This window comes from Sorex fumeus, unplaced genomic scaffold, assembly GCF_029834395.1.
Source record: "Sorex fumeus unplaced genomic scaffold, SorFum_2.1 ptg000042l, whole genome shotgun sequence".
In the NCBI taxonomy this organism is placed as follows: Eukaryota; Metazoa; Chordata; class Mammalia; order Eulipotyphla; family Soricidae; genus Sorex; species Sorex fumeus.
In genome coordinates, this window is record NW_026606099.1 from 5,512,553 (window position 1) to 5,524,612 (window position 12,060).

At 55.7% G+C, this 12,060-nt stretch overlaps 1 protein-coding gene across 1 annotated transcript in view; it reads right to left on the reverse strand.

Moving 5' to 3' along the window:
* Positions 1-12,060, reverse strand: part of NCKAP5L (NCK associated protein 5 like) — a 33,212-nt gene that overhangs the window by 8,076 nt on the left and 13,076 nt on the right. Inside the window, exons 2-6 of the mRNA XM_056119935.1 lie at positions 4,894-4,954; positions 3,845-4,000; positions 3,288-3,356; positions 3,148-3,186; positions 2,272-2,391 (exon numbers count right to left, since the gene is read on the reverse strand). Of these exons, the coding sequence (XP_055975910.1) occupies positions 2,272-2,391; positions 3,148-3,186; positions 3,288-3,356; positions 3,845-3,970 (354 nt within the window). The 5' untranslated portion in view covers positions 3,971-4,000; positions 4,894-4,954. The remainder of the gene's footprint in view (positions 1-2,271; positions 2,392-3,147; positions 3,187-3,287; positions 3,357-3,844; positions 4,001-4,893; positions 4,955-12,060) is intronic.

The window sequence follows — 12,060 nt, forward strand, 5'->3', positions numbered from 1 at the left end:
GCGTGCGAGGCAAATACCTGCTGTCGTGGCTCCAAACCTATCTGTGTTTTTCCCTACTTTGGGGGCCACACCCAATAATGCTCAGAGCTGACTCCTGGCCCTGCACTCAGGGATCACTCCTGCTGGTGCTCAGGGGACTATATGGGATGCTGGGAATCAAATCCAGGTGGGTCATATGTAAGGTAAGCTACCTACACACTGTACTATGGCTCTGGCCCCCTAAAACATCTGTGCTCACAGCTTCCAGTGTTCTCCACTGCCTATGGAGACCAGTGTGAACCCCACTGTTGGCCGTAGGCACCAGCCCCATTCTCCCTCTGCCCTACTCACTGCTCTTCCCACAGCCCTTGTTCCAGCCCGGCTCGATGGCCTGCTGAGCCCTTAGCTTCCCGGCCCCGTTCCCACCACTGGGAACCATTGCTCCACTTTCTAAGTCTTCCACTCATCAGCGCCCAGCCCAGGCCCTCTCCTCGGGGACCGCTCCCCAGTCTCTCTCTCTCTCTCGGGCCTGTCCGCCCACTGACTCTGCGACGACAACGTCCCTCTGCTCTGGGCCTCTGTGACACGCGCACAGCAGGATCCAAGCACCCTGCGATTCAGTCCAAGGCCCCGTGTGCTGCCAAGGCTCTGCTCTTAGAAGAGCGCAGTCAGCACTTACTTGTGGGGCTTTCATCCTAGCAAAGCACAACTCGCAAGAAACGATGACAAATAGCGACCAATTATTGACTATTTATGATGGGTCGAGCACTAGGAATCATTTCATTTAACCTGCTCGATAACCTACAGCAAGGTACCTTTAATCCCAGTTATGAGGGAAAAACAACAGTTTACAAGGGTAAATCATTGGCCCAAGGTCACACAGCTAAGAATGAGCTCAGTTAGGAACCCACTCCAAGTTTATCTAAGTCCACGTTCATGAACTTTCTATTAGGTCACGTTACCTCTGGAGAAGATGAATCTAGTGCCCTATGGGGCTGGAGCAATAGCACAGTGGGTAGGGCCTTTGCCTTGCACGCGGCCGACCAGGGTTCGATTCCCAGCGTCCCATATGGTCCCTCGAGCACTGCCAGGAGTGATTCCTGAGTGCAAAGTCAGGAGTAACCCCTGTGCATTGCCGGGTGTGATGCAAAAAGCAATAGGTAAAGGTAAAGGCCCTCCCGTTGTTCATCGATTTGCTCGAGCGGGCCCAGTAACGTCTCCATTGGAGACTTTGTTGTTACTGTGTTTGGCATATCGAATACGTCACGGGGAGCTTGCCAGGCTCTGTCGTGTGGGCGAGATACTCTTGGTAGCTTGCCGGGCTCTCCGAGAGGGGCAGAGGAATTGAACTCGGGTCGGCCATGTTGGCTGCATGCAAGGCAAACGCCCTACCGATGTGCTATCGCTCCAGCCCTGGAGCAAAAAGCAATAAATAAATAAAATTTAGGGGTGGGTGTCCCAGTATACATTTAAGTAAAAGTAAATGATTTAAGGCTAATCTTCACTTCACGGTTTTCAGCAGTCCTGGGGGAAAGATGGGGTGAACTCGGCCAGTTGTGGGGCTCCAGGGTGGAGCCTGCAACAGGGACTGATCAGGGCAGAGGCAGCTGCAGAGCCTCTGTCAGCGCTCACGGGCTCTGTGGCCGTCCTGAGGGGCCAGGGCGATGAAAGGTTCCTGCTCCAGGCCTGGGGGCAGGGCTGCCTGGTCGGTGGCAGAGAGAAGCACAAATTGGGAAACAAGAAGGAGCTTCTCCTCTCCCTGTCCAAGCTGGGGTCCTGCTGACCTCAGAACACCCCGCTTACAGCCCCGGAGCTGCTCCTGCTCCTCCCACCCCAGTTCTCCCCAATCCTTGGGGCTTCCTGGCAGAATGACCCCAGGCCACGTCTTAACTGAGGCAGGATCCGCTCCAGGCCTGGTGTCCCGGTGAGGCAGGTCCAGCCAGATGACTGTGGGCAGGCAGAGGCGGGTGTGGGGGAGCAGTGCGCCTTCCCTGACCCAGTGACAGGGCTCCACCCCAGCCCCAGGCCAAGAGGAGACTCCGCAGTGGCCAAAGGGGCCTCGGGAGCTGGAAATCACTGCACTTCCAAGCCTCCGCCCGTCCCCCCACACACTCCAGCACAGACTTCCTGTGACGCCAAGAAGAGACACCAGAATGAGGTGCACCAGGGAGTCTTCATCTGTGTCTGAGGTTCAGGACGGCGGAGGCCTGCATGGAGGGCAGCTGGGAGGGGCTGGGGAAGGAGGGAGCCAAGACACGAAGGACAGGGGACAGACAGCGGGAGGGTGCCCACCTGAGGGAGGGAGCCTGTTGTCAGCTGCAGCTTCTGCTGAAACAGGGCGCTCAGCAGCTGGTTCTGCCGCTCCAGGTCAAACACCCTCTTCTTGAGTTTGATGCACTCCTCCCGCAGGTCCTGCACGGAAGGAAGCACCGGAGGCGGCGCAGGGAGGCCGCTGAGCGGCGTCCCTGGGCAAGCTCCTCCCGGCTGGGCTGCGGGGTGTGTGGCTACCCTGTCTTAGGGAATGGATGGGAAAGTCTCCGGCACGCCCCCACCCACCGCCACCCCGTGGGAGTCAGTTCACTCCCTTTGGCTCCGTTCCCAAGCCCTGGAGCCGACTCTCTGCCTCCAAGAACCGCACACCCGAGAGAGGTCTATCTAGGGCAGAGAAAGGCCTGGGGTCCGAGTGGCTTCCCAGAAGCAGCAAGGATTTAGACAGCAGCCTGGCCTTGGGGCCAGAATAAGGGAGGGATTCAAGTTCAGATCAAAATTATTCTCATGCAGAAACTTGGCCTTAGCCGCCCCCTTCCAAAAGAACAGGGAAGCAAGGCCTGGTTGGGGGGCTAGTAGGCCCCCTCTTTTATTTTATTTTTTTGCTTTTTTGGGGGGGTCATACCCGGCGATGCACAGGGGTTACTCCCGGCCCATGCACTCAGGAATTACTCCTGGCGGTGCTCAGGGGACCACATGGGATGTTGGGAATCGAACCCGAGTCGGCTGCGTGCAAGGCAAACGCCCTGCCTGCTGTGCTATCTCTCCAGCCCCAGGCCCCCTCTTTTAACCCCTAGTGAGCAGGCTGGGGGCTCCCCTGGAAGCACGTCCCCTGATGTCACCAGGGCCTGGCTCTCTCCCGGTGCCCGGGGGCGACAATGCCTCCAGATGGTGGCTCACCTTTTGATTCAGCAGTGCTTGCACCACGTGGTTGGCAACCTGAGGACAGAAAGTCCAGGATAGAGCACTGGGTCTCAGTCCAGAGCAGAAAAGCCCCTCCGCCCCACTGCCCCTGGCAGACCCTGTCAGGCCCCACAGACCTCATCCAGACAGCGCTCATAGGTTTCCCGCTGGTTCTCATTGGCCTGGGCAAGAGCCACGTTCTCCGCCTGCAGGAGGGAGGAAGGGGCTGAAGTGGCCTAGGATCCTTCCCCTGGGCAGGGAGACACGGTGCCTGCTGACCCCTCTGCTCCAGCTCGGGGTTCTGGTGGGATTCTGCTGTGGGGTCAGCTCTGGAAGGGCCAGGGCAGCCAGAGGCAAGGCTGAGACGGCTGGGGGGGACCAAGTGGGAACGGGCAGGGTAGGTCAAAGGGCAGGGCTCTTGACCCTCATCTCTGGAGCCCCACGGCATGCAAACCTTCTCCCCCCCCCCCCCCCCCCGCCTCTCCATCACCCTTTTCTCCAGCCATCGGGGAGATGAAAGCGGGGTGAAGGGTGAGGGGAGACAGCAGGGAGACCTCTGGGGACAACTGTCATGCTCTCTCGCAACCTGGAGCAGGACCCCTGGCTGGAGACTGAGAACTTCTGTCCACAATGCTCCAGCCTGGCGAAGGGGCAGGGCCCCTCCAGCGCGCTCCCCAGGGTGGTCTGCGCCCACCTCCAGCTCCCGCAGCCGGTGCAGGAGCTCCTGGCACGTGCCCGGCTCTGTGGCGCCGGCACCGCCCTCTCCTGGCCTCGGCTTCCCAGGGCTCCCCGCCGGCTGCTCCATGGTGTCCGACGACATCAGACTGCACGCGAGAGAAGCCCCAGCAGGCTGGGCCTGGGAGAGCGAGCAGCAGAAGGAAAGGTCACAGGTCAGTGATGTTGGGGCTTGGGTCTGTCGCCCTGTGACAATGTAAGCTCAGGGACAGACTCAGGGACAGGCCCCTGTGTCTCTGCACAGAGACCCCGTCCCTCTCAACAACAGAGAGCCTTGCTGCATCAACTTCCGCATCCCCCTTTTTCAGAGGTCACACAAGACCTGAACTGCGTCCTCCCAAGTTTGGAGACTGGCCGCAGGCTGGTATCCAGGTGCCAGGAAAGATGTCCTTCCAGCGAGGCCCACGTTCCAGCCTCTCTCTGGGGTCTCTGCACGCTCCCCTAGACTCGGTCAGCTCCATCTACTCACTCTTCAGAACAGCCCACTCCCCTGCCCACCACCCCCAGACCCCAGACTGGCCATTCGGTGAGGACAGGGATGCCACATTCATTTCACTTTACTGTGTGCTCCCAGAATGTGAGATACACAGCAAGCAACACACACACACACACACACACACACACACACACACACACACACACACAGAGTACTGCCACAGTTACTGGCTGTACTTGACCTGTCTTCATTTCCCATTTGAGTTTCAATTTCTCTACTAGAGGAAAGAACTCATTTCCTTCTTCTGCACAAGTACCGTAGAACTTTTCTGTAGCTTGCAAGTCATTCCCCATGAAAAAGCGTGTTCCACCTTCACCACCTGCTGTCTCTGTTCCTGACCCTCTAAAACCCACACAAAACGGGCTCAGTGTTCGGGGACCAAGAAGAGCGGGGACCTCCTAGCTCCCAAAGCAGGCACTGGACTGTTTTAGCCTGCACCCCCAACAGTGGCTTCTCCCTCCAGCCCTCAGAGCCCATTCCTCGCCCGCCCCCCGGACCCCAAAGCCGCTCACCTGTCTTTGTCCCTCTCCCAGGCTGGCACGCTCACTCCAGCAGCCAGGACAGTCACCTTGTCTGTGGAGAAGCAAAAGAGAAGCAATGAGGCGCGTGTCCTATAAGCACGGAAACAGGCCCCTGCCTTGGGGCCTGGCAGTGATGAACAAGTGAAGAAAGCCCTGCCTTCAGGAAGTTTCCACTGGTCAGGGAGAGGCAGGTGACTCACAATAAACCAGGGAACACATTTTTTCAGGTCTGGGAAAGGATGAGGAGTGCTAGTGAAGTGAGACCCGCAGAAAAGGGAATGAAATCCCAAGTGCAGAGTGCAAACTGGAGAGCCAGTGTGGGGACCAGCACCAGTTGTTGCTGTTGTGGGGTCACACTTGAATGCACTCAGGGCTTAGTCCTGGTTTTGTGCTCAGGGCTGACACATGGAGGGTCTGGAGGTTCACAGCGGGTTCTGGGGACTGAACCCAGAGTAGGTTGAGTGCAAGGCAAACACGATTCACTCTCTACTGGCTCCACTCCCTTTATTTATTTTTGAGCCCGAGTTCTTAGCCTGAACCACTTGGGAAACAGATAGACAGAGGAACATATGCTTCTCTGCCCTTCCACACCATCTTTATTTTTTTTAATTTAAATTTTTTTTTCATTTTTGAGCCATGCCCGCAATGCTCAGGGGCCACCAAGGACAAAGGGTGGATGGGCGGTGGGGGACGGGAGGGGACCAAGACAATGGTGGTGGTGGACATGCTGGTGGAGGGTGTGGGGCTGGAATGCCGTATGAAACCCTATCATGGGAGCTCTCAGGGTCTGTATTGCAAGCCATAATGCCCCAAAGTAGAGAGAGAGTATGGGGAATATTGTCTGCCATGGAGGCAGGGGGAGGGTGGGAAAGGGGGGTATACCGGGGATATTGGTGGCGGGGAATGTGCACTGGTGGAGGGATGGGTGTTTGATCATTGTGTGACTGTAACCCAAACATGAAAGCTTGTAACTATTCCACGGTGATTCAATAAAATTTTTAAAAAAATCCTATCATGAACAGTATTGTAAGTTACAATACTTCAAATAAAATAATAAAATACACACACAAAAACAAGGTGGTTTTATTTATTTTTTGGAAGAAAAGGCCTGGTGGTACTGGAGTACTCCCTACTCTGTCTGGTGGTTGCTCCCAGCAGTGCTCAGGGGCCAGAATCTGGGTCTTTTGCAAGTAAAGCCTGAGTTCAGCCCACGGGGCTCTCTCTGGCTTTTTTTTTGGGGGGGGGGGAGGGAATTTTTGGTTACATCCAGTGATGCTCAGGGGTTACTCCTGACTCTGCACTCAGCAATTACTCCTGGCAGTGCTTGGGGGACCATATGGGATGCTGGGATCGAACCCCAGTCAACGGCATGCTCTATACAGCATACTCACTCTGGCCCCTCTCTCTGGCTTTTTGAGCACTCCTCAGCACAAGGGAATTGAGTGCTGGTATCCACACCCACACCAGAGAGTGGCACCACACCCCTCCCCTGGGGGCCGTGAGGTGTGCTGGCACTCTCTCATGAACACTCACATCCGACTACTTTGCTGGGGACACATCTCAGGTGAGGAAGCAGATTCGACAAGTGAAAGACACTGATTTCCAGAGCACAAGGGGACAGCCTGGATCTCCCGACTCTGTCTCTCTGTCCAGACGCCCTGCACAGCCCAGGGCTTCTGGAGCTCTGTGGATGGGCAGACCTTGGTAGAACCCTGACTACAAACTGTCCCCTCTATAAAATGGGGACAAGAACACTTCACCCAAAGAGTTGCATGAGATAACAGAGAGTGTCATGTATGGAATTCTGGACAATGAGGCTTTTTGGCTCTGGGGACTTTGCTTAGTGGAGAGCACCTGCCCTCCATGGGTCAGGTCACTTTCTGGGGCTCAATCCTGATACCGGCCCCTGCCCAGTGAGATCCCCAGCTGCACTGCAGTTCTGACATCCCTGGCATTGCCCCACGCTGGTGGGTGGCTTACCACCAAGCAGGCGACACCCAGGCAACAACCGAGGGGAAAGGGAAAGAAAACACCGTCAAGGGCGGCTTTCCACATGCTCCGAACTGACGGAGGCTCGGACCCTGGTGCGGCCACTTTTGAGCGCATAACAGCCCCTGTCCCAGGTGCTCCCTGCTCCTGTCCCTCTAGGCCAGTACTCCGGCCCCAGACAGCCCAGCCTGAGAGGCCAGAGGGGCAGAGAGAACATCAGAGAGCACTCATTTCTTCCTTAGTGTGCACAGTGACAGGGGCGGGGTCTGGGAACAAGAGGAAAAGGAAAAAACTGTATAATATTTATTTTTAAAACTTTGTGTTACAGTCCTTCTCATCTTAACATCATAAAAAAAGTGTATCAAGTATAACTTCCCTTGCTCGGAACATTATCATGTTTGATATATTTAGAAATTGATTTGAAATGCAGACAAAAATTCTCCTTCCCACATACACAAACAACAGGTTAAAAGTAGAGAAGGCCCAGGAAGACCACCGCCCACTCACAGGGCCCACCCTGCCCCAGAGCACTCTGTGGGGTGACTTCCCACAGCCAGTTATGGTCCCACTGACCCGGGAGGGCTGGCCTACAAGGACACCCAGCTTTTCCTTAATCCCCTCACTATTCAACACGCCGAAGGTCACTTCAAGAGGCAGAGGGGCTGCAGGAAGGCTGGAAAGGATGGGCGTGAGAGGGAAGGAAAGACATGAAGCTGGAAGTGGCTTAAGTATGTTTATTTTTTTTTTAAATTTTTTCTTGGGGTCACACCCGGCGATGCTCAGGGGTTACTCCTGGCTCATGCACTCAGGAATGACTCCTGGCGGTGCTCAGGGGACCATATGGGATGCTGGGAATCGAACCTGGGTCGGCTGCCTGCAAGGCAACCGCCCTACCTACTGTGCTATTATTCCAGCCCCCTGTGTGTTTTTTTTTTAAAAAAAAAAACAGCAATAGAAGTCAAACTGAGGGAAAGGTGGCCTAGGAAAGTCTCTTTTCCTAAAGGAAAAAAGAAAGAAAGAAAGAAAGAAAGAAAGAAAGAAAGAAAGGACAGACAGACAGAAAGAAAGAAAGGAAGGAAAGACAGACAGACAGACAGAAAGAAAGGAAAGAAAGAAAGAAAGAAAGAAAGAAAGGACAGACAGACAGGAAGAAAGAAAGAGAGAAAGAAAGAAAGGAAAGACAGACAGACAGAAAGAAAGAAAGAAAGAAAGAAAGAAAGAAAGAGAGAAAGAAAGAAAGAAAGAAGAAAAGAAATGTAAATAGCATCCAGGTTAGGTGTGAAGCTTCAGCTTGTGAAGAGAGTGAGGGGACTGTGTGGGGGAGGCTGGGACCTCACTGACCAAAGTCACCCTCCCACTGTGGGCTCCAAGAAAGGCAGGAAGGCCCGAGTCCCCTGTGACCGCTCTGTGCCGTGTCCTGATCTTTAAGTCTCCAGCTGGGCCCTGAAGAGGCTCCAGAAGTGTCGGCCCAAGGCAGGCTGTGACTCAGCCCCTCTCAGAGAGGTTTTTGCTACAGCCCAGAAGGCCGTCCAGCCAGGCCTCATGGAGGACAGGCAGAAACAGTCTCCACAGTGTCACCCTCAGGGGAACAGGCTGCACTTGACCCTGGCTGAGGCCAGAGCAGTCTCTTAGCATGACCAGAGGCTGAGTTCAAGGTTTCTGGGGTGAAAACTACCCACAGCCCCTCTCCCATCACCGTCACCCTGTCTTCTTGGTCAAATCAACACCTCCCAGTCTGAGCTTGATTAAGAACTTGAGGAGGAAATGTCAGGGGGAGGCGGCTGTGGGGCAACCCCGGAACAATCTGGAGACCCTGGAGGAGGGGGTGGTGCGGCTGCTCTTGCCGCAAGGGCCTTGACCGTGTGGTCAACTCCTGTACGTCCAAAAAAGTGCAGGAAAAAAAAAATAAAGTTGAAAAAATAAAAAGAATTTAGTTCCTCTAAGTCTGGGGTTTTGGCCTAGATCTGTGAGAAAAACACAAAATGGTCCCAGTGGTTGTCTCCACTGGGTGTGGGGGCCCCCCTCTCCTCAAGTGCACCCCCCTGTCGACCCCCAGCATTCTTACTCACAGTTTTGGTGCTCAGCCTGACCCAATGGATTTCGGGGTGACCCTGGCGTTGGGTCCCAAACACCTCAAGGCTGGCGGCTGTGGAGTCTGGAGCACATGATGCCAGCCAGGCTGGTCTGGGGGCGCAGGAGGGAGCGCTAACTTGAACGGGAGGAGTCTCCCGCCAGAACTGCCCGCAGGCAGCCCCGCCCCCCACAAAGGCCTGATTCAGAGGGAGGTGACCTCAGTGGCGGGAGGGGGGAGGGCGGGGAGGGAAGAAGGGGGGGGGGCCCAGGGCGCCTTAGCAGAGTGCGGGCAGGGGGAATGGTCTCTGGGGGAGCTGGGGACTTGCATCGTTCAGCCCAGCACTGAGTCAATCTTCGTGACCACGGTCTGTCTGTCTCTCCCACCAGCATCAGCCAGGGAAGACCCCCGAGAACTGGCCCCCCCCCCACCCAGTCAGGCCACCAGCGAGACCCACGCTGAGCTGAGTGCAGGCTCGGAGGAAGGGGCTGAAGGGGGCAGAAACTTCTCTGGGCTCTGGGCCAAGGCTGGAGGCCTGAAGAGCCCCTCACTCACCAGCTGTTCCCCCCAGAGTCCTCTAGGGAGAGCAGCCGGGCGGCGGGGGAGGGGTGGGCTGCGGGCAGGCAGACAGGGAAAACAGAATCTCTGCCCGCCCCCTGCCCAGCTGCTTTCTGGAATCCCTGTCACACCGAGGCTCCTTCTAAACAGCAACTTCCGAACCCCAAACAAACACTCCTTCCCAGCTAGAGCAGCCTGGGCCCTGACGGGGACAGGCTTCAGCACCGGGCCCCTCCCCCCTCCAGTGGCCACCACCGAGCCACAGCATCCCCTCAGTCAAGGCCCTGCCCCCTCCCCCCGCAGGGAAGGGGGGCAGACAAGTTTCCTTCCCTCCCTGACAACTGGTCCTAAGACACAATAGCTCCTCTGATGCCTGATACCCACGTGGAAGGGGCCCGCTACCGTCCCCTGCAACTTCCCCTTCACAGAACCTCCAAGAATCTTCCCGGCATGGGGTTATCCCTTTGCACCAACAGTCAGGCTGTTCCTGCTCCAGCAGCTCAGGCTCTTGTCGCCTCCCCCCCCCCCCCCCCCCCCCCCCCCCCCCCCCCCGGCCGTTGAGACTGGAGGCAGGGAGGCAGAGGGGGGAACTCAGGCTACAGTTCCAGGCAGGGCAGACAGGAGGACAGAGCTTGTTAGAAGCCTGAGAGCTGCAACACAGACAAGATGGGTTTATTTTACGGACCCACCTGCCCGGGACTTTGCAGTCAAGAAGTCTGGGTCCTACTCCCAGAAACCCAACAGGCACATCCAAGTGACACTGGCAGCAGCTCTGCTTTGTCACTTCAGGGACAAGTTCCTTTCTACAAGGTGGTTCTCTAAGTGTGGTTCTCATTCTCTCTCTCTCTGTTGTGTTGTGTTGTGTGTATGTGTGTGTCTGGGCAAAAACCAGCAGTGTTCAGGGGCTATTCTATTTCTGGAACTGTGCTTAGGGACCACATGATGCCAAATAAGGAACCCAGGTATGCAGATCATAAGGCATAAGCCTTTCCTGTCTCCGACCTCCTTACTGGTAATTTTAAGAAGTATTGGGGCCGGAGTGATAGCACAGCGGGTAGGGCATCTGCCTTGCACCCGGCCAACCCAGGTTCGATTCCCAGCATCCCATATGGTCCCCTTGACGTAGGCAGGTAGACAGGGCCCACCGACATCACCCTGAGCACCGCCAGGAGTGATTCCTGAGTGCAAAGCCAGGAGTAACCCCTGTGCATCGCCGGGTGTGACCCAAAAAGCCCCCCCCCCAAAAGAAGTATTTAAATGTTTTGGTCTTGTTGGGAGGATGGATGCATCCAGCCCTCTGAATCACCTCTCTGGCCCAGAGAGGATTTTTTTGTTTGTTTGATGTATGACAAACCAAAGCTCTCTGAAGTCCATGTAAACCAAAGCTCTCTGAGGTCCTTCTGTTTGGAGGCTTTAAGGGGCCCCCAAGCAGTGCTCAGGGGGTCTGGGGACCACTGCCCAGTGATGCCCAGTCAGCCCAGTCAATGAGTCAATGCTCAGGCTGATGACTCGGTGTTGCTAGGGCCCTGTGGTGCAGGAGTGTGCTGGGGTCTCCAGGGAGGCCACGTGTGGCCAGGTCTGACCTGGGCTGGGAGTATTTCGGGTATATGCCCTAACCGTTCATACTTTCTCTAGGCCCCTCAGGCCCCTGATTTTTAAGAGTGTGGAAGGGTTGGTTCTTGGGCCAGTCGGAGAATCCCTTTTCCTGAATATTGTTGTCCAGGAAGATTTTCTGGGATGATGAAATGTTTGTTTCTATGTTGTCCAAAATGGTAACCACTAGCACTATGTGGCCGCCGAGCACATGAAACGTAACTGATGTGACTGAGCAACCCAATTTTATCTTTGAATATTCAAGGATAGCAGATCCAGAAGATTCCTGGGATTCCTTTCCTTAACATTCTACGTCAACGTTTCTTTTGTAGTGGCCTGAGGCAGACAGAACAGGACCTGTCACTCCTCAGCAAGGGAAAGTCATCTCAGGCCACTCGGGCTTCCAGGAGCTGCTCTCACCTCTCCTGGGTGGAGACTGCCATAAGCCACCCCCACTCTCCTCCCTCTAACGCTCCCCACCCCACCTCAGACCCCTCCACTGTGAAAGGTCCTTTCCCATGGCCTCCGAAACTTCTCAGGTGGGGGCAGAGAAGACAGCTCTTCTGTGGAGCGCATGCCTAGGCAGGGTGAGGCCCCCCCAAAGTTCATGGCCCTCAGAACTGCAGGGAGTGGAAAAAAACAAACCAAACCCACCAAGCAAGAGAAATACCCTTCTCAGGTGGGACACACATGGCTTGGTGTCAAGTGCCTTGTGGGCGTTGGCTGAGGTCAAGAGCTCAATCCTGCGTGTGTCAAGCATGACCCTGGCAACCCAACTGTTGGGTCTGGACAAAATATCATGGGCAGGAGTGCATCCTCAGGGAGCTTGTGTATGAGTACCCCAACAACCCTTGGCAAGCACCACGGCCAAAGCATGTGACCCCCCCCCCCAAGTTATCGCAGCAATGTCTGTCAACGGAGAGGAGATAAAGGGCTAGAGAAAACCT